General features: G+C 53.3%; 1 protein-coding gene across 8 annotated transcripts in view; it reads left to right on the top strand.

The window, feature by feature from the left end:
• Positions 1,081-21,768, top strand: part of DOT1L (DOT1 like histone lysine methyltransferase) — a 52,048-nt gene continuing 31,360 nt past the window's right edge. For 7 of the 8 annotated variants that reach the window (XM_018050758.1, XM_018050757.1, XM_018050762.1 and 4 more), the window contains exons 1-4: positions 1,081-1,395; positions 11,455-11,498; positions 19,191-19,265; positions 21,575-21,638. In XM_018050758.1, the coding sequence (XP_017906247.1) occupies positions 1,315-1,395; positions 11,455-11,498; positions 19,191-19,265; positions 21,575-21,638 (264 nt within the window). In that variant the 5' untranslated portion in view covers positions 1,081-1,314. The remainder of the gene's footprint in view (positions 1,396-11,454; positions 11,499-19,190; positions 19,266-21,574; positions 21,639-21,768) is intronic. The other variant, XM_018050759.1, reaches the window with a different exon arrangement.

The following is a 21,768-nucleotide window of genomic DNA, read 5'->3' as shown; positions in this document are numbered from 1 at the left end:
ACTGAATTGAGAAGATCCCCTGGAGGAGGAAATGGAAACCCACTCCAGTATTCTTGCTGGGAAATCCCATGGACAGAGGAGTCTGGTGGGGTCTGTCCATGGAGTCGCAAAGAGTTGGACATGACTGAGCACGCACACACAAAATCACTGCCGATGGTGACTGCAGCCACGAAATTAAAAGATCCTTGCTCCTTGGAAGGAAACTATGACAAACCTAGACAGCTTATTAAGAAACAGAGACATCACTTTGCCAACAAAGGTCCATATAATCAAAGCTATGTTTTTTCCAATAGTCATGTATGGTTGTGAGATTTGGACCACAAAGAAGGCCAAGCACCAAAGAATTGATGCTTTTGAACTGTGGTGCTGGACTCTTGAGAGTCCCTCCAGACTGCAAAGACATCACCGGTCAATCCTAAAGGAAATCAACCCTGAATGTTCATTGGAAGGACTGATGCTGAAGCTGAAGCTCTAATACTTAGGCTATCTGACAGGAAAAGCGACCCTGACGCTGGGAAAGATTGAGGGCAAAAGGAGAAGGCGGTGGCAGAGGATAGGACAATTAGATATCATCACGGATTCAATTCACTGACATAAATTTGAGCAAATTTGGGGAGATATTGGAGTATACAGGAACCTGGCATGCTGCAGTCCATGGGGTCACAAAAAAATGGATACAACTTATCGACTGAACAACAACAAAACAGGCTAAATATATGGCATTCTTGTGACCGAAGCCGGGACTCTACCTGTCACCTTTAATGAGAAATTATACTTTTATTATGGGGGGGAGGGGTTGTTCCTGTCCGCCAAGAGCGGGTTTCGAACCTTCCGTCCCAGGCCTTGCGGGGTCTCCCCAGGTTCCCGTTTGGGGCTGGTGGGGGCAACCGAGGGCAACCGAGGACGTGCGTGCGTGCGTGCGTGCGTGCGTGGGAGCGGGAGAGCCCACAGGGCGGGCCGGCGGGGGGGGGGCGCACGAGGCGCGGCGGGCGGGGCAGCGGGAGCGCACTGCCTCCTCGCGCCAGGCCCCCCCGCGCGCGCGCCGCGAGTGGTTCAGCCCGGCCCCCGGCTCATTGTGCTCGTCTCACGCCGGCCCAAGATGGCGGCGGCGCTGGAGGCCCCGGGCCTGTGACCACAAAGAGGGAGCCGGGGGCTGGACGGGAGCGCGGTGGCGGCGGCTGAGGCCCAGGCCAGGCCCCCTCCCCTCAGCCTCCCGCCCGCCCTCCTCCGGCCGTCCGCCCCGCCCCCGCCGGCGGGGCCCCGCCCCTCCCCCAACCGCCCGACTAGCATGGTGCGGCGGCCGCGCGCGCCGACATGGGGGAGAAGCTGGAGCTGAGGCTCAAGTCGCCCGTGGGGGCCGAGCCCGCCGTCTACCCGTGGCCGCTGCCGGTTTACGTGAGTGCCGCCCCGCTTTTCCCCAACCCCCTCTCCCCAGACCCTAGCCCCCTACTCCCCGGTGAGCTTGGTGGGGGGCCCACCGAGAAACGGAGCGACTCGAGCGCCCAACCTTCCCTGGGACCCCCCATTCCCGCCCCGCCGGATTCCCGGCGGCCGTTTCCAAGCCCCGCGCGCAGGGTGGGCAGCGGGGAACCCGGGCCGGCCGAGGGCTCAAACTGGGCCGCGGGGACCCTGCGCCTCCGAGGGGCGCCCGAGCCGGGCTGCCGTTGGTCCTGCGGGGCTGGGGACCCCCGTTCCCCGGGCCTGGACGGCCGGCGGGCTTGCCTTTCCGTACTTTATGATTTGACGTGTAGGATTTCTCTTTGCTGGTAGTTTTTTCTTGGCGCTGTCACCGTGCTCAGCTTTTTTATTTTTGAGGACACTCTTTCCTCCTTTCCAGTTGTTAATTTTGTAAATTAGGCATTTGTCTAATTTTGAGGGGCAGGACTGGCTAGAGCTTTGGAAAGGAAGCGTCCTGTTCCCGGATCTTGAGTGGGTGGGCTGGCCGGACCCTTGGCAAGGACGCGTCATGTTCCCTAGTTGGAGTGGGTGGGCTGGCCGGACCCTTGGTAAGGAGGTGACCTGTTCCCTAATTTGAGTGGGTGGGCTGGCCGGACCCTTGGAGGCGTCCTGTTCCCTGATCTTGTGTGGCCTTTGGAAAATGACAGGCCGAACGGAAATTTACACAGGCGTCCGGGTGATTCCAGTCATGCAGGGCGCGGGGTGGGCGCCCCGGCTCCTGTCCCCGGTGGCGGCGTGGGTGCGCGTGTCCGTGTCCCAGCGACCGCGCTCGGGCTGGGCAGCGCGCCTTCGAGAGGGAAAGCACAGCGGGCGCGGTGGGCGGGCGCCTTTGGGGCGCCCTTTCGCGCGCTTGGCTTGCGGGGGGACCGGCCTCCACGGGACCCGGCGGGGAAGCCCGCGCGCCCCGCCCCTCGCGCGGGCTCCGTGTGTGTCAGTTTTTGGAAACTGTCGCGGCCAGGGGCGGGGTCGGGACGCTGGGACCGCCCAGGAGCCGACGTTGGCTCCTGGCCCTGGTGCTCCGCGGTTCTCCGAGGTCGGAGGCTTTCCAGCCCGCCGAGCGCACCGGCGCTTTCTATTTTTGCGCTTCCTGCGCCCGGAGGCGCGGCTGAGCCCGGGCTCTGGCTTTTCCGGTTGGGTAGCTCTGTGTCGCTCGCCCTGGCGTGCGGCCTGAGCAGTGGGCAGGGCGGGGAGACGATCCAGGGGACGTAAACTGAAAGTGGGGAGAACGTTCAAAACTCCAGTTGATCCACCTGCCTCCCTCTCTGCCCTTTACTGCACTCGTCTTGTACCAGTGCGTTGGCCCGTACATTTTTCAAAATGTAATTTGTTTATTCTCAGTGGACATGAAGTGTGGTTCACTTGTAGCTCATAGTTCTAGAGTATTTGACAGATCATTGCAGTCAGGCAGCAGAACAACCCCATCAAACCATCTGCTGCCCTTTGGCATCAACTCGCCTCTCGCTTCCTGGCCGCCAGTCTCATCTCAGTCTCTAAGGTTTTGGCTTTTCTGGGAAGTCAAGTAAATGGGGTCAACAATGTGTAGCTTTTTGATTCGGGCTGCTTGGCTTAGCAAAATGTATGTGAGATTCATGCCCGTTGTTGAGGGTGTGAGTAGTCACTCCTTTTCCCTGCTGTGCAGTTTTGAGAGATCAGGAATAGAGCTACTAAACAGCCCAGGGCAGGTGAACTTGGATTTTCACCTCACTTGGGGGAACACTCTGGGAGTCAGAGTGGGGTCTGTGCTGAATGTCTGTTTAACAACATTCCTGCATCTTGGAAATGGGTATTTTTCCAAAATTGGTGTTTTGAGTATCAGGAGAATCTAGAAATCCACTGTAACCCAGCACTGAAGCACCTGAAACTAAGATGAAGGTTCATCTGGAGATGGTCCCATTGTTGCCATCACCATCTTATTTTCAGGGCAGAGCAAGGCCACAGGTCTGCTCAGTTCAGTTCAGTTTCTTAGTCATGTCCGACTCTTTGTGACCCCATGGACTGCAGCATGCCAGGCCTCCCTGTCCATCACCAACTCCCGGAGTTTACTCAAACTCATGTCCATTGAGTTGGTAATGCCATCCAACCACCTCATCCTCTGTCGTCCCCTTCTCCTCCTGCCTTCAATCTTTCCCAGCTTCAGGGTCTTTTCAAATGAGTCAGCTCTTCGCATCAGATAGCCAAAGTACTGGAGTTTGAGCTTCAACATCAGTCCTTCCAATGAATATTCAGGACTGATTTCCTTTAGGATGGACTGGTTGGATCTCCTTGCCATCCAAGGGACTCTCAAGAGTCTTCTCCAACACCACAATTCAAAAGCATCAATTCTTCAGCACTCAGCTCTCTTTATAATAAAGTCCAACTCTCACATCCATACATGACTACTGGAAAAACAATAGCCTTGACTAGACGGACTTTTGTTGGCAAAGTAATGTCTCTGCTTTTTAATATGCTGTCTAGGTTGGTCATAACTTTGCTTCCAAAGAGTAAGCATCTTTTAATTTCATGGCTGCGGTCACCATCTGCAGTGATTTGGGAGCCCCCAAAAATAAAGTCTGCCACTGTTTCCTCATCTATTTGCTATGAAGTGATGGGACCAGATGCCATGATCTTAGTTTTCTGAATGTTAAGCTTTAAGCCAACTTTTTCACTGTCCTCTTTCACTTTCATCAAGAGGCTCTTTAGGTCTTCTTCACTTTCTGCCATAAGGGTGGTGTCATCTGCATATGTGAGGTTATTGATATTTCTCCCGGCAATCTTGATTCCAGCTTGTGCTTCTTCCAGCCCAGTGTTTCTCATGATGTACTCTGAATATAAGTTAAATAAGCAGGATGACAATATACAGAGGTCTGTAACCTTTGCCAGTAAGACATCATGTGTGTCCAGGTCCCAGCGGGAGCTGGCTTTCCAGTGGTGGGCGGGTCTGAACTAGAGAGTGTCTTTCCCTTGCTGGCAGGACCTCACTTGGCAGGGTTCAGGGTGTGCTGCCTGCCTGGCTGGGCGCTCCATCTGAGGTCAGCAGCCATTCCTGGGGTGGCAGTCCCAAGACCAGGCAGTAGGTGGGGGCTGGGGCGTGCCGTGGTCAGCAAGCTGCAACCTTCCTAAAGCAGTGCAGTGACGTCTGCTCCCCTCCCGTGTCCCCACTGGGAGATTTTGCTTTCTCACAGGAAGTGAGGGGGCAGAACTTTATTATAAGAGTTCATATTTAGTGATGACTCGATGATGAGTACGTTAAGAAAATGGGCCACTTCCAGGAGCATAGCCTTTCCAAAGGTCAGATTACTCATGTGACCACACATTGGAAATGACTGAGCTTGCTTGTTTGTTCATTGCATTCATTCATTCATCCCAGCACCTCCTGTATGTCTCCAGTGTTCCAGGGGGAGCGGAGCACAGTACACAGTGTTCTTGCTCTCAGGAAACTTATGAACGAGGAGGGTCGGTGGGCTGTCTGTAAACACAGAGGTGCAATGGAGGTGTGTCCTGGGGATGAGGTCCTGGAGGGTGGGGCTGAGGGAGGGTGAGTGGCTTCTCCAAAGAGAGGGCACCCACAGGAGGAAGTGCAAACAGCCACAGTCTTCCACATGCGGAAATGTCCAGCCTCCGAAACGGGTTTTTGTGCAGTTGACAAATAAGAGGGCGTGGTGCAGGGCGAGTTTTGTTCCTTCTGTCACAGAGTCCCCAGATGTCCACTCGCAGTTTATGGCAGCGTTGCTGAAGCAGGATGGCCCTTCTCTTGGTAGAAAACTGGGTCTCAGCTCAGGAGGGAGCAGGTGCCTGGTGGCTGGGCCGGAGGTTGCGAGGGCGGGCAGTAGTCCTTCCCCTCGGTGACTCACGGAGGCTGTGGGTGTGGAGCAGCCTCGGTGTGACTGTCCCTGCCTGCCTCCGCGAGCGCACGAGTCTCTGATGAATGCTGAGCCGTCATGCCCCAGACTCGTCTGTGAGTAGTAGCTGAGGTGGGCGGCTGGCTGAGCCATCCCTCCCTATGACTCAGAAAATATTTTCTGCTCTGACCTCTTGTGTGCATGAGTGAGTGCTGACTAATCTGAGCTCAGGTGGAAGTCAGGTTAACCCTCTGACAGCTCTCCGTGGGTGAGGTGACCACTTTAGAGAGGATGGCGTCATTGGAAACGCCTGGTACCCCGCTTGTGGCTCTCAGCTTCTGTACCCTGGTCCCTGACATCCAGGTGTCCTGGAGTAGGCAGGCCAAGTACTCTGTTCCTGGTGGAAGGAGCCAGAGGTGCTGGAACCTGGGGTATTCACTAGGGAGGAGGTGGCGGAGCTGTGGGCCACCTGCCCCCATCTTCCTCTGGGAGCCCTGTCCTTTTTTTTTAAAGTTTTTGTTTTCACATAATCATAGATTCTTGTACAGTTGTAAGAAATGAGACGGAGGCACCAAGTGTTCTCTTCTCCCAGCTTCTCCTGATGGCGACCCCTTTCGAAGCTGCACGACGATGTGATTCTTTCACTGGCCTGGGTTCACCAGGGTGCAGTGTTCCGGCGCCCTGCAGGGTGTGGCCGGCCGTGTCTGCCGGGGCCTGGGTCCTGGGCTCCATTGCTCGTCTCCCGAGAGGCCCCTCTTGCCCCTCATTCTCTCTTCTCAGTCGGTGCTCTCCCCAGTTTGCGCACCTGTCTTTCCACCGGGGGATAACAGTCCATTCTGTTCCTCTTGCTCAGGGCTGTGCCTGGGAGCCTCTTTGGCTCCTTCTCTGTCGTTTCAAGCTGTCCTGCCCTTCCCGCCACCAGGTCTCCTGCCCCCGGCGCCTGTGGCGGTCCCGAGAATGTTCAGAGAGGACATGCCCGAGTCGGTCCGTGTCCTCTGCAGCCTCCCTCGCTGCCCACCTGCCTGACCTCCCCTCCCAACCAGCATTTCTCTTTTCTTCCCTGACTCTTTCTCCACCCATGGTCACTGTCTCAGTCCCTAGCCCAGGGGTGATTAGCCCTGGAGCAGTGTTCCTTGGCACCCCTGTGTTGGACAGGGCCCTCTTCCAGCCAAGGCACGGCCCTGTGAGCTGGGTGGGGAGGTCCGAGGCTCCAGCATCATTGTGTGTGACCCTGGATGGAGAAACTCTCTCTGCTGGGCTTCAGTTTGAATCCCGAGTTAGTCGTGGGGTCCGAGGCTGAGGCACGGAAGGTGCATTAGCGTTATGCAGGGGGATGGGTGGCCCCTGGTAGAGGAATACTACCTCTGGAACTGCTGCTTCTTTGCTCCTCAGTGATAGCAAGGGTCGGGGGGCTTGGAATGAGACTCCTCAGAAGGATTTCTCCATTGCATGGCGGTGTTGGACCTGTTCATAGTGGATTATGTTTTTCCTGGTCTGTGGGCGGCCCCCCGTGGTCTGCTCTGGGCTTGCCCTGGGACTGAGCCAGGCTCCCACCGAGGGGCAGGGCTGGGCCCACACCTGGTTTGGGTGCAGCCCAGGTGAAGAGGCAGGACATGGGAGGAGGGGCCTTGTCAGGTCTTGTGGTTTTTGTGTTTGTTTAATAACAGCTTTGTTCTAAGCTGTACGCTTTTAGAAATTTTAGGGAGAGTGAGCCTATAATTTCAAGATACCTTAAAGAGCAAAATTTGAAGTGCCCTTCTTAGTAAATTTATTTAGAATCAAGTTTAAAACTCACCACCAGCAAATCATTTTCGTAGCCTATATGGCAACTGAACTTTCTATTTAATTTTTCAGCTCTGCTTTATTGTAAGACATAGGTTGCAAAAGATAATAAACTATTTGTATTGTAAGCTGAACAGAATGAGAATCATAGAGTAGATTTGCAGCAATTTCTTCTAAGGATAGAAGAAAAATAGACATTTCAACTGTGTCTTTAGATTCACAGTCAGGTTGATGGAAACAAATAGCCTCAGGTCATTCACCTTAAAACCTAAATAAAGAAACAAACAATTGGCCAACCAGAGGTATAGAATTGGTATAGAATTTAAAGGCTCAAGAGACAGTTACAGGTTAACCTGGGGTATCCTCTAACGCACATTAATGAAATCTCCTTTATGTGTGGTTGGGAAGATCCCCTGGAGGAGGAAATGGCAACCCACTCCAGTATTTTTGCCTGGAGCCTGACGGGCTACAGTCATAGGGTTGCAAAATGTCAGACACTACTGAGCAACTAATACTTTTTTACTTTTATTTTGTCCAGATAACATTCGTACCACACAGCTCACCTACCGCAGGTGTACAGTTTAACGGGTTTTATTGTACTGTATTACTGTATTCACAGAGTTGTGCAACCATCTTATCTAATTCCAGGACATTTCATCCCCTCAAAGGACCTGCATCCCCACCCCAGCCCCTAACCACCAGGAACCCACTCCCTGTGTCTGCGGATCGGCCTGCTCTGCACGTTTCCCATCAGTGGAGTCATAGCCTGTGTGTCCTTCTGTGTCTGCCTCTCTCACTGAGCCTCGTGTTCTCAGGGTCTGCCCACGTCGTAGCGAGTGTCGGCTCTTCACCCCTTTGCAGGGCCAACTGATGCTCCTGTGTGTGGAGGGACAAGTTGGTCTTGAGGCCCCTGGAGAGGCACTCCTTTGGCCTTGGTTCTGGGGTGGCTGGCACCGGGTACCCTGGTGGGACATTGACAGTGACCCCTGCTGGGGGTGGGACAGTGCTGGCGCGCTCAGAGCTGCAGTGCTCAAGGTGAGGCTTGCCTGGACTTTCCAGACCTCGGGCTGGCAGCCATGCAGCCACTGGTTGCTCAGGGATCCTGGGTGAGTCCTTCTGCTGACTGGGCCCCTGGAAGGGCCTCCTGTCCTTCCTGACCCTTGCCCTCCTTTCCCATCATGGCCTTGGCCTTGGCCTCAGGCGAAGAGAGTTCTGGTGCTGAGCTTTTGATCATCCTCTTCTCCCATCACCCCAGAGTCCCTCCCCGACAGCCCCTCCGTGTGGACCCCCACTGGCGCTACTCTGATCTGAAGACCTGTGGAGCATGAGAAGTGGCCAGAGCTGAGAGGTTGTGAGAGCTTCCGAGTCATTCAGGTGGTCAGGGCAGCCACGGGAAGCTGGACAGGCCCTGCAGCAGCGTCACGAAGTCGGAGGAGGCATGTTGTCAACCATTCCCTCCTCCTTTTTTGGTGTTAGAGCTTAGGACAGCTTGAGTTCACCTCATCTCAGAGAAGACCACGCTCCAGGCCCTGTGTCTTCCCAGGGGCCCCTGCAGGAGGAGGGGCCCTGGACGTGTCCTGGCTGCCTGGGGGCCCAGAGAGGGAGCGCGGTCCACAGCTGGGCACACTCCTGCCACATGGTGGGCTTTTGCACATGGGCATTCATGGGGCCTTTCATGGTACTCCTTGTTTTGTAATCTCACGGTGATGACTGGAATCAAATGTTTCTGGTTGCTACTGCATCTTCCTCTGGCTCTCAGACTTGTTCTTGCAGGCCGTGCTTCCTGCATATCAGCCTAAACCCAGGGCGTGTATCCGTTATCTGTGGTGTGTAACGAGACAGCCTGACATTTAGCAACTTGACTAACATACACTGGTGACCGCTCATGGTGTCTGAGGGCAGGAACCGAGAGCTGGCAGTCCAGGGAATCTGGTCAGGTGCCCACAGGGGCTGCTGTAGGTGCTTCATCCAAATGCTGATGGGGCCAGAATTGTGGCGCCCCACATGCTGCCTGAGACTCCCCAGTCCACGGGGCGAGTTCCCCTCAGAGTAAGCGTCTCAGCATTAGTGAAGAGGCCCAGACCGTCCCCTTCATCCCGTGGCTGCCCCACAGCCCTGTGCACTGTTCGTGTGAGCTTGTCTCTGAGTGGACCCTTCAGAACAGCGTGGCGTCGTCTCTGCCATCTGTGCTGCGGGGGCCCGGGGATGCCTGCCAGGGCTGTGGGGACTTGACTTCCTGGATGTTGTTGACCTGTGAGCATCCCAGAGACTCAGGATTTTCCTGCTGAGGTTGGAGGTGCTTTTAACAGTATATCACATCTACTCCCAGACATTTTGTTGTTATTAGTTTGTTTTTGCCACCTCAGTGACTTGGGGGATCTTAGCTCCCCGATCAGGGATTGAACCCCGGGCCCTCAGCAGTGAGAGTGTAGACACTGCCAAGGAATTCCCTGTTAATGGCATTATTGAGGTGTAATTCCCGCACCATGCAACTCATCTGCCCCGAACATGCTGTTCCCTGGTTTGTGCACTGGGTGCAGTCATCACTACTACTAATTTTAGAACATTCCATAGCCCCCCGGAGAAACCCCATCTCCATCAACATTCCCCCCATCCTCCTGCCCCAGCCTCTGACAACCAGGAACCCACTCCCTGTGTCTCTGGATCAGCCTGTTCTGCACATTTCCCATTTGTGGAATCACACCCTGTATGTCCCTCTGTGTCTGCTTCTCTTACTGAGCGTCGTGTTCTCAGGGTCCGTCCACCTGGCAGTGAGTGTCAGGGCTTCTTTTCGAGGCCGAGTGATGCTCCCATGCATGGAGGGACGACACATTTGTTTATTCATTCACCTGTTGGTGGTTGTTTGGGTGATTTCCAGTTTGGGGCTGCGGTTGTATGTACTCACTTCTTTTGGGCAGACACCCAGAGAGGAATAGCTGTGTCAAGTGGGGCCTTTTTCACCTTTCGGGGAGCTACCAGCTGCCCCCACCATTCTGACGTTTGCTGTGAGGTGTTGGGGCCTGCCGCTCTCACCTGTGGTTCTTCCCGAAGGTGTTGGGTCAGCGGTGGTGATGCTGGGGGTCGAGCACCCCATGCCAGGAGACGCTGGTCTGCGGGGCTGTCCAGTGTTGGAGCGCACGCACTCCACCTCCCGCCCGTTTTGTCTAAGTGATAGGAGTTCATTGAATGTTTACTGCTCCATCCTTGGAGGAGTATTCCAAGGATGGAGGAAACAAAGTTGGAGGATATTCATGATAGAAGGTTGCTTTTGTCCTTTGCCTTAAAAACTAAGGCTTTGGACAAAAGGTCACATATTGCAATTCTATTTACAAATGTCCAGGATAGGCAAGTGCATAGAGACAGAGAGTGGATTAGTGTTTTCAGGGGCTAGGGGGAGGCCTGTCTGCTGATGGGGTGATGGAATGTTCTGGAACTAGACAGAGGTGCTGGTTGCACGACCTTGAATATACTGACTCCACCACATTGCACACTGAAAGCGGGGTCTGTTCTGTGTGAGTTATACCTCAGTAGAGCTGCTGTTAAACACTGATGAGGCTAGGGCTATGAAAGTGGTTCTGGAGTGCTGAGTTGGATGGGGCCCTGTCCTGCGACCTGCCCTCGTGGCTCTTGTCCATTATGAAGCCGGGAAACGGTGGCCTGGGCTGAGAAGGGCGGTTGCTGTCCCAGGCAGGGCTGGTGGCTCTGGGTCTCTTACCTCACTTCTGGTTTCAGCCCATGCTCTTCACGGCCCTCCTCACCAAGGTTGGAGTGAGAGTGTGGCCTCGAGTTACAGACGTCCGTGCGCGCATGCTCACTTGTATTTTTTGGCCACACTGCACAGCATGTGAGATCTTGGTTCCCTGACCAGGGATTGAACCCACACCCCTTGCACTGGCAGCATGGAGTCTGAACCACTGGAAGGCCTCCCTTGGTTTCTGCGGGGTCTCCAGTTCACTGGTCACCGAGACTGCAGGGAGAGGCCAGAGCGATCTGTGATGTGCCCGCTGGGAAGAGCAGCTGGGAGGGCACTGCTGTGACCGGGCAGGATGATGGCTGCTCACCCACTCCTGGCAGTGACAGAACCCTTGTTTCCCATTTTACAGATGGAAGCCGAGGGTCAGGGAGTCAGGCAGGCCTGCGGCTGCCCAGCTGCAACAGTGCCCAGGAGAGCCTTGGGGAAGGAGGGTTGGAAGTTAGACTCCAGCCCAGCCCTTTCCCTTCTCTGCTGCCTTCTGGGTGCCCCCAAGGCCGGCGTGCCCCTTGTGGCAGGGACCCTAGTGCCATGGGTGGGGAAACAAGGTGGGAAGGCCTGGGGGCTAGAGTGCCTGCCTCCTCTGGTTGCCACCATCACCGAGGCTGGAGGGACGGCTCTAAACCCTGTCCCATTGTCTTTCAGGACAAACACCACGATGCTGCTCATGAAATCATCGAGACCATCAGGTGAGTGTGGCACCTGCTGGGGTGGGGCCTGGGGGTGGGGCCTCAGGTGGGCCCCCAGCGCCTAGCCGTGCACTCTGACTCTCACCTCAGGCTCCTGGCCCTTGCTTTCAGCCCCCACATGTCAGCCTCCCTGTTCCTCCATGCTGGTCCACCTCAGCGTTGTTACCATGGAGAACCCGGGGAAACTGTGACTGGGGTCAGGGGTCAGGTGCCTGAGTGTGACCTAGCACAGGGCCTGGTGCTTTGTGAGCTTCCTGTGGGCAGGCTTGGAACCCCCAGTGGCAGGTCCCCAGGCCCCTTCCCCTTCCCCTCATCACCTGCTTTCCTCTCTTGTCATGGGGGGTTGGGTTTGGGCCACTCCTCCGCATGTGAGCCTACCCCTTGTGGAGGGCAGGCGCCCGGCAGGCTGGCCTGGGCAGCTCCAGGAGGAGGGCCCTGCGGTATTCTTGGTGGGCGTCCTCCTCACCCTGGACCTGAGGGTTTGCGTTGGCCTCCGGAGTGACCAAGCCTCGGCGTTCTGTGACCACTCTCCTGGCTCTGGCACCTCCCTCGTGCTGTTATATCCTCTCAAATCTGCGGTGGCCAGGCTGGCAGTGCCCTGTGAAGGAGGCCTCGTCCTGCCCCTGGCAGCCAAGCGGCTCAGCCTCCTGAGCTCGTCTGCTTCACTCGGGGCCGAGCCAGGCCTCTGTGCAGGATTGTCCGGGAGACTGAGCAAAGTCTTGTGTGCATCTCACAGGGTGGGCCTGACTGGGGTGGTGCTGAGAATGTGGGATCTACTTTATTTAATGGTCTAGTCCACAAACCAGTTGGTTGGTGGAGTAGTGCTACGGCCGGCTTAGTTTAGTTTATTTTTAAAGAAGGCTGCCAGTTGGGAGGGGCTTTCCAGGTGGTTCAGTGTAAAGAATTTACCTGCCAGTGCAGGAGACGAGGGAAACGTGGGTTCATTCCCTGGGTCAGGAAGCTATCATGGAGGAGGAGATGGCACCCCACTCCAGTTTCTTGCCTGAAAAAATATCCCATGGACAGGGGAGCCTGGTGGGCTATAGTTCCTGGGATCGCAAGAGAGTCGTACACGACAGCGACTAAGCGCCCACACGTGTCAAAGTCGGTGAGGAAGGGAGGCCATGTGGTTATGCGAGGGGCTCCTAGCTGGCCAGCCTGGCTTCCCTCCCGCCTCCCTTGGGCCAGGTGAGTTCTGGGGGCAGGTTGGCCTGGTTGCCTGCTGCCTCCTGCAGGGAGGGCGTGTCCCTGTGGTGCAGGGCAGTAGGACGGGGGTGCAGCTGGCCAGGCAGAACAGGTTCTCTGGAGCCTCCCGGTGGCCGGGTCCTGTCCAGGTCTGGCGGGGCCCGCTCCCCATCCTCAAGTCTACAGGCTATTTCAGTCCTTCCCTCTTTCTCCACAGATGGCTTTTTCCCACTGGTAAAGATGGCAGTCACCTGTTTTGTTTCTTCTCTTATCTCTTCGTCCTGGAGGATTTCTGACATGCCCCGAGATGGACAGTGTGTATGACGAGCCCACGTGCCCGTCACCCAGCCTAGCATTTGTTTCACCTGTACCAGTGCCATGGGTGGGGAAATGAGGTGGGAAGGCCATCTACTTTCCTCTTTTGCTGTGTGTTTACTGGGACAGTCAAGGTGTGACTGAAGTACAGGAGGGAGACCCCCTGTTAGGAGCGAGCATGGTGGCCAGGGTGGCTGTGTGGGTGCCCCTTGTACCTGTGTGAGAAGCAGTCACCCCTGTTTGCCTGGGTCCCCTGTTGGCCCCGTCCCTCCACTCCTGTCCCCGGGCAGCCCAGCCTGCTTTCTGTTGCTGTGGATTACTTTGCATTTTCTAGAATTTTACATTTTTAAAAAATGTGTCAAAAGCTTTTCTTTCTTATTCCTGAGGAGTGCACCATTGGTGCACCCTTTCACCAGATGACATACGTTTGGGTGGTTTCTGAGTTTTGGCAATTGTAAATAAAGCTGTTGTAAACACCCCACGGAGGTCTTTGTGTGGACATGTCTTCCTTCATTCTGGGTAAATACCTGGGAATGAGGCTGCTGGATTGTGCTTGAAGGAAGACCGCCCCCTCCAAGCTGCAGGCAGCCATGCAGGACCGCTCCTGTGGCTCCCATGTTGGCAGGGCATGTTGACGGCGTTGTTTTTGCTGGTCCTTTGGTGGTATCATTGTGGTTTTAATGAGAATTTTCTTAAGAATTAATGATGTTCATCATTTTTTGCCTGCTTTTAAAAAAACTGGTTGTTTTTTAACTATTGAATTTTGAGCATTCTTTGTCATTCTGGCTTATCCTTTATTAGGTTTGTGTTTTGTGAATATTTTCTTTCAGTCTGTGGCTTGTCTCTTCACATTCATAAGAGTGTCTTTTAAAGAGCAAATATCTTAAATTTTGATAGAGGTCTAATTTATCAACTTTTTTCTTTTATAGTTTGCAGTTTCTTGCATGCTGAGATAATGTGTGCCTAACTTGAGGTCACAAAGATTTTCTGCCATGGTTTCTGGAAGTTTTATGGTTTAGGTTTTACATTTACATCTTTTTTTCCACTTTGAGTAAACTTTTACATGAGGTACAGAGCATGGGTTGAGGCTTATTGCTTTGCATGTGGACATCCCGTAGTTCCAGCAGCATTTGTTGATGAAACTGTCCTCTCTCTGTGGAGTTTCCTTATCACCTTTGTGAAAGATGAGTTGACAGTGTATGAGGTGATTTGTTTCTCGAATCTCTTTCAGTGCCACTGACACATGGCTCTGTCCTTTGGGCAGTACCACAGCTTTATGGTGAGCTTTGGAATCACAGAAAGTCCTCCATCTTTATTCTTCTTTTTAAATGTTGCTTTGGTTATTCCACCGCCTTTGCATTTCCATGTAAATTTTCGAATCAGCCTGTTGATCTTTGCATAATTTATTTAGGAATTGTATTGAATCTGTAGGTCATTTTGGAGAGATTTGCCATCACACTTAAGTTTTCCAGTCCATGAACATGGTATGTCTCTCTACTTGCTCAGGCCGTTCAGCTCTTCTCTTGGCAGCGCTCTAGCGTTGCAGCATGGAGGTCTTGGACAACCATTTGTTAGATTTATTCCTAGCTCATTCATGCTTTTGGCACTACTGTTAAGTGGGATTGTGTGTTAAATTTCATGTTCTGTTTGGCTGCTACTTGTGGGTAAAATACAATTGATTTTTGCACGTTAGCCATGACCTTGTGCTCAATTCATCAATCCTCGTAGTAGTTTTGTAGATTTCCTGGGACTTGCTGTGGAAATAAAAATAATTGTATCACCTGTTATTTCTTTTTCTTGGCATTATTGAATTGGCTGGGACCTTTGAGACTGTTTTGTGATAAAGTGGGGGGAGGTTGCATTCTTCTTTTTTCCCTCATCTCTGCGGCAGGGATGTTAGATTTAGCCTTCCGCCATGGAGGTGACGTTAGCTGTAGTTCCTCACAGATGTCTGGTACAAGTTTGAGAACATGCTCTACTATTCCTGGTGGCGTTTTCCCTAGGTGTAACAGTTGCGTCATTGTTAGGTTAAAAAAAAAAAAGAGAGAGAGAAAAAGGCCATAACTTCTACAGTTTAATACTGAAATACTTATGGATGAAAATGTCACGTGTGGTCTGCTTTCAGATAGCATGGAGTGGGTGCAGAAAAGTGCTCTGAGCCCAGCAAGCGGCTTGTGGCGTCTGCATGCCTTGCCGTGGTGAGGTGTCTTCCAGGTTTCTTTCATGTAAAGTTACCGTTTCCCCCGTTTTTTTGAAAGTTATTTGTTAATTTTGGGCTCTGCTGGGTCTTCATTGCGGTGAGGGCTTTTTTCCTCTAGTTGTGGGGAATGGGGGAGTTCCCCTCCACTTGCAGTGACAAGCTCCTCATTGCGGTGCCTCCTCTTGTTGCGGAGCACGGGCTGTAGGACTCCTCGGCTTCAGTGGTTGCGGCGCCTAGTCTGTGGGCACAGGCTCAGTAGTTGTGACGGATGGGCTCAGTTGCTCAGTGACACGTGGGAGCCTCCTGGATCAGGGAGCGAACCTGTGTCTCCTGCAGTGGCAGGCGAATTCTTCACCACTGAGCCACCAGGGAAGCTCCTGCTTTCCCCTTTTTAATTAATAAAAATCGTGGGGGAAATCCTTGGAGACTGTGCAGAGATCCTGTTTCTTCTTGGACTTTTGCAACTGATTGTAGGATCCAGAAGTGAATCTCACTGCTGAGAACTAGTTACCAGGGCGTTCGAAAGGCTGTTCTGTTTTGCTTTCTTCCCCTGCCCCGTTAGTCGTTGGAGCTTTTCTGGGAGGAAGGGCTGTTCCCCTGTAGGCACTGGTTTCATCCTGTGGGTCCTAACCTGCTTCTGCTGCACCTGCTTTGCTCCTCAGTCATTCCCGTGCTGGCTGGGGGGCTCTCTGGATTTATGCCCCCACCCCTTGACTTGACCCTGCCTGCTCCCAGCACAGCCTCGCTATCTGGAGCCTCAAGATGCTCCACAGCCATCTTGAGTTTGCTGTGTCCCAGCCCGAGTCGGCCGCTTCCCCAGAGAGTTCTGGTCTCCTCCCCTGGAGAGGAGTTTGTGTTGCTTTTTAGAGATAAAGTTGTCTTCTCACTGAGTTGTAGGGATTCTTAACATATTGTGGCTGTGAGTGTCCAGTGAGGTAGGCGTGACTGACCGCGGCTTTAATGGCATCTTGATGAAGTTTTAAACTTATCAACTCATTCTTGGATGGTTAGTTGTCTGAGGCATAGCCAGGAATCTTTACCTGCAGAGTCAGGCAGTTAGTCTCCCGTTTTGGGGGGAAAGGTCTGGGGTTTTAGGTTTTACATCCAGGTTTTAGGATCAGTTGTGAATTAATCTTTGTGTGTAATGTGGGTTTGTGTTTATGGGGGTCAAGATTCTTTTTTCCCGATCAATATTCAATCCTTCCAGCCTTATTTATTGAAATATTCCTTTCCCCATCACATTGCCTTGGTGCTTTGGTCAAAAATCATTTGTTAAAATTTAGTCTATTTCTGGATCCCATGTCCTGTATGGTCGATCTGTCTGTTCACCTCTCTGCCAGTACCACACTCCTCCTGTTTTCTGTTGGCTGTGCATGGGCTCTGTTGGTGCAGCATGTGGACTTAGTTGCCCTGCGACATGTGGGATCTTAGTTCCCTGATCAGGGATCGGACTCTCGTCCCCTGCACTAGGTGAAGTCTTAACCACTGGACCACCAGGGAAATCCCACCGTCACACTCTTGGTTACTGTAGACTTACAGTACATCTCAAATCAAGGCGGTGTGGATTTTGCAACAGTGCTTTTCTAAAACAAACATATATGTATTATTTATTTGGCTGTGCTGAGTCTTACTTGCAGCATGAGGGATCTTCGATCTTCATGGTGACATGCAGGATCTTAAGTTTCGGTATGCGGGATCTAGTTCCCCAACCAGGGCCCGAACCCCGGCCCCCCCAGCATTGGGAGCACAGTCTTAGCCACTGGACCACCAGGGAAGTCCCATTGCTGTTATTTTTAAAGGCAATTTTGGCTCTTCTAGATTCTCTGCCCTTGTATGTCAGTTTGAGAATTGGTTTGTCTGTTTCTCAAAAATACCCTAACTGAACCTTTTTAGAGGAACCGCTTTGCAGTTTAGTTTGAGGAGGAGGTTTAACAATATTTAGTCTTACGTTTCGTGAGTGTTTTTTGTTTGTGTATTTATTTATGTTACCTTTAATTTTTGTCCGCAATGTTTTGTTGTTTTCAGTGTAGAAGTCAAGATCATTCCTAAGTATTTATGTTTGAATGTTATTTTAAGTAACATATAAAACTTCTCTTGTTCTAAATTCTTTGTTGCTGGCGTTTGTAAGTACAGTTGACCTGTATCCTGTGACCTTGCTGAACCCACACGAGTTCTGGTAGCTTCTCCATAAACTCTTTAGGTTGGCCCATGTACTGAATTGTGTGGCATCCCTCCATGAGGAGGGATGGTTTTGTTTCTTCCTTCCTGGCCTTTGTGCTGTTGGTTGGTTTTTCCTGCCGTGTGAACGCTGTCCGGGCCCTGTGGTAGAAGGCCGGAGGTCCCAGTCCTTCCCTGCCACTGGGGTGTGGATGCCCTCCCAAGGAAAGCAGATGTGCTGGAGAAGCGCTCGCCAGAGGTAGCGGTCTCTGCTCCGCAGGCCCGGTGCGGGGGAGAGACTGCTGACATGGGGACCGTGATTTGGGTTCCCTTGGGTCTGAGGGAGCTGGCACTGCCCAGCCAGCTCCGGGGACTGTGGGTGGGTCTCGCAGAGAGGGGAGCCAGACGCCTAATGTGGGAGCTCTGGCCACCCAGTGGCTAGGGCCAGTGTGTGTGTCAGAGGGTCCCCGGGGTGGGTGGGCACGCATGGTGAGAGAACTGCCCCTCCCTGCTTTCCAACCCTTGGCCTCCTTGGGCTCCCCTGGCAGATCCCACAGCAGCGAAGGGACAGCAGCTCCTCCAGCCCTCCCTGCCCCTCCATCAGGTGGCAGGTGGCTCTTTCCACTCCTGTTTCCTGAAAGTTTTTATTGTGAATGGAAACTGATTTCATCATGTGTTGAGACAATTGTATGATTTTTTTTTTTCTCCTTTATTCTCTCAGTGATGTGAATTACAGTGACTGGTTTTTTTTTTTTTTTTTAGTGACTGGTTTTAGAGTGTTAAACAACCTTCTGTTCCTGGGATACACTCCATTGGAATAAGATGTGTTGCTGACTTCGGCTTACTAACATTTCTAGAGGAGTTCTGTGTCTGCGTTTTTGAGGGATGCCAGTTTAACAGCTGCATCTTTACAAGGCTTTGTCCTCTGGTTTTGGTCGTATGGCAGTGTTGGCCTCCCCAAGCTGGAAAGGGTCAGCGTCACCACTTCTCCAGCGAATGGCAGAGTTCGCTGCGAAGCTCTGTGGGCTGGGAGTCTCTGGGAGAAAGTCACATCACATTCTGTGCTGGGTGTCCCACTGTTCAGGTGTTCGGCTTCTTGTGTCGGTTTGGGTAATTTGCATCTTTTAAGGAATTTCTCCACTTCTCCTAAGTTGATGAGTTTATTGACATGCCATTTTTCGTGATATCCCTTATTTTCCTTTTATTCTCTGTAAGCTCTGTCATGATGACTTGTCTTTCACAATTTTTCTCCAGATTGTATCAGGATCCAGTCAGGGTTCCACCTTGGGATCAGCAGATTCCCCCTCCATCTCTTTTTCCCCACTGCAGTATTTTTTGTTTTCACTTTTTGTGGGGGTGATCTCAGTCCCCGTCCAGGCACTGGACCCTGGCCCTCAACAGTTAAGGTGCCGAGTCCTAGCTGCTGGGCCGCCAGAGAAGTCCGGCGGTTGAAGAAACCCTGTTGTTTGTCTTGGGATTAGTTCATTCTTCAAATAATCGTTCCCTTTTATTTCTGGTCGACGCATTGCTTTTCAGACTCTCTGATTTAAGCTGATTGGTGTCCTAGACCCTGTAACACATTAAATCCATTGAGCTCCCAATGGCCAGCGTTGTTTAAACGCGAAGCAACATGAGACTTGTGTAATTTGTAAGGACAGCATCCTCCTAAGAACATGTCTTTACATTGTTTTGAAGTCACGCCCCCTTTCAGTCTTTCACATTTTGAGATGAGTAGCCAGAATGTTTTGTTTTTGTATTTGCAGAATCAACAGTGTTTAAGAACAGCATTGAGAGTAGAACACAGAGCACTAATACTAGTTTCTTTTGCGTTTCAGATGGGTCTGTGAGGAAATCCCGGATCTCAAGCTCGCTATGGAGAATTACGTTTTAATTGACTACGATACCAAAAGGTAAGCGGAGTTGTGCTGGGGCTGCGTCTCCACCGGGGACGGGCTCCGTGTGTGTGGACACAGGCTAAATTTAGACCTTCCTCGACACTGCAGGCTGATGGGAAGTTTCCTTTTAGACTTGGCCATAGCCAGCACGGAGTTATTTTGGTAGGAAATGTTTATCAAATATTGGCAGAGGCTGTCGGAGTGAGGACATAATTGGAAAGTGGGATCAGTGTGTGTAAAGCTGGAGTTGCTCTCTCCACTGCAGTGACTGCTGTCGCTGGCCTGGCTTCTCAAGCCTCGGCCCCCAGCTCCAGCCAGGTCTCATATGGTTTTGGCTGCTCCCTGCAGTTTCCTCAGGCTCATCCTGGATCTCCTAGAAGAGTCCTGTGGGTGGGGAAGGGCGAGGCCGGGTCTGGAATGCCTGCCTGGAATTTCTTTTTGTTTTTCTTTGAGAGACTCTCCTGCCTCTTTCAGTTCTTGGCAGGCTCACTTTGATCGCTCTCAGGCTGTGGGCCTAGGTGACTGCTCTTGACGGAGAAGGTGGCCCCAAGGTGCCTGTGGGCCCCTGCGCAGGCTGAGTGGTCTCACTCCTGTGTCTGGAGGACTTGCCTGACTCAGTCAGCCCTAGTCCCTTCCCCTCACTTCCCACCTCCTTCCGGTCCGATAATTGGTACAGGTGGCCGTTACGGGCTTAGGTGGCTGGGCGCACGCATCAGCCGTGACCCCAGGGTGGGGGTGCCTGTGGACTCTAACCTTGAATGTCGGTCTCAAGATCCACATGGTTCACATTTCCTGGTGGTCAAGGGCCGAGTGCCTGGCTCAAGCAGTGGAGTGTTGAGAGGTGCTTCTGCTCCAAGGTGCTTGCGCGGGGGCAGGGAGGGGGAGTTTCGAAGCTCGTAAGCAGACTGAAAGGATTCCGGGCTGGGAGAGGGCAGGTACAGTCTGATGGCAACTCTCCGCTCCCCGCAACCCAAGTGACCTCGGAGTCCTGCCCAGAGCAGGGGTGTGTGAGGGCAGGGCTGGCACAGCGGGGCCCAGGTGCCAGGCTCCTCTGAGCCTCCATGTGTGTGCATTCTCCCAGGAGAAGGTATACCAGGGTGTAGTCAGGGGCTCTGACAGGGACATGGAAGGTGGAGCGCAAGGAAGGAATCTGGGAACTAGTGCGGGTTTTCTCCCTGAGGACAGCCAGACCGGAGTGTTGGTACTTGCCCTGGCTGCCCACTCCTGGCCTGTGTTACCAGGGTCCCTTTTGGGCTGGCACTGGGCTGGACTCCTCCCCTGAGCATACAGGTAGCTCCTCCAGAATGGGTTTCCCACCTCATCGTGTCAGCCTGCTCACAGCATATTAGAGCCGCATGTCCCCTCGCTGTCTGTCTGTGTGAGGTTTCACTGGCCTCGCCCACATCGGCTCTTTCCCATTATCGAGGTCTCTGGCTTTTCAGCTTCTGCTGCTGTTCTCGGAGATTGAACGTGTCATGTGGTTACGGGTCCATTTAGATCCCTTTGCTTCTGTTAGAAAAGGAAGTGCACTTAAGCTCTTGGGGTCCATCCAGGGCCCAGGGTCAAGGGGTCTTGATGCAGGTTGAGAGAGGCTGTGGGTGGGTGCCCCCCCATGTCTCTGCATGCATCTCAGGGGTCCCTGGGCTCTTGGTGCTCACTGGGGAGCAGCTATCTTGCTGCCCAGCATGTGGGTGGCGTTAGGAGACATGCCCCAAGTGACCGCCCCCTCCTCCATGCAGCACAGACGCCGGGGTAGACCCCTCATGCAGGGGCATCGGGTCGCTCATTGCCGGTACTGACAAACATGGATGCCCTAGATACCCTCTGGGAGAACCCGGGTTGGGGGCTTCCACTGAACACTCCCCCCTAGTGTGGGGAGAAGCTGGGTCGACGACTCCCTCGCTGAATTTCTGACGTGGACGCTTGTATCTGGGCAAGTGTCAGCAGTTCACACTGTTGGGTAAATGGAAGCCACACCAGCAGGAAGGCAGGTGCTGACCTCTGTCTGCAGGGTCAGGGTGTTGATTATCGTCCCCTCCCACCTGACTAGCAGTGCTGGGAGCCCTCCCTGCCTACAGTGGCCCTTGGCACCCAGCTGTCCCCCAGCCCTGGGGCAGTGGGACTTCCTGCATCTACAGGTGGGGGTGAGACTGGCCTTGGTCTGCCTGCCTTGTTTTGTGAACAGCTGTGAAGCTCATTCCTCACCTGAGCCCTCAGGGCACAGTGAACTGAAGCTCTGCCCCATGGCCTCTGCCCCCTCCCCGGAGGCCTGGTGGCTTGTTCTGAGCCCAGCGGTGACCAGTGCCTTCCCTTGCTTGTTTTAGCTTTGAGAGTATGCAGAGGCTCTGTGACAAGTACAACCGGGCCATCGACAGCATCCACCAGCTGGTAGGTGGCCTTCACCCTCACCTCGGACCTGTGTCATCATCTCGGCCCCCTGAGCTGTGGTTCAGGCCCCCTCCTTGCCCATCAGTCATGGTGTGGGGTCTGCAGTGTCCCAGGGTGTGGACCCTGTGGC

Source organism: Capra hircus, chromosome 7 (genome assembly GCF_001704415.2).
Source record: "Capra hircus breed San Clemente chromosome 7, ASM170441v1, whole genome shotgun sequence".
In the NCBI taxonomy this organism is placed as follows: domain Eukaryota; kingdom Metazoa; phylum Chordata; class Mammalia; order Artiodactyla; family Bovidae; genus Capra; species Capra hircus.
This window is presented reverse-complemented; position numbering and strand designations above follow the sequence as displayed.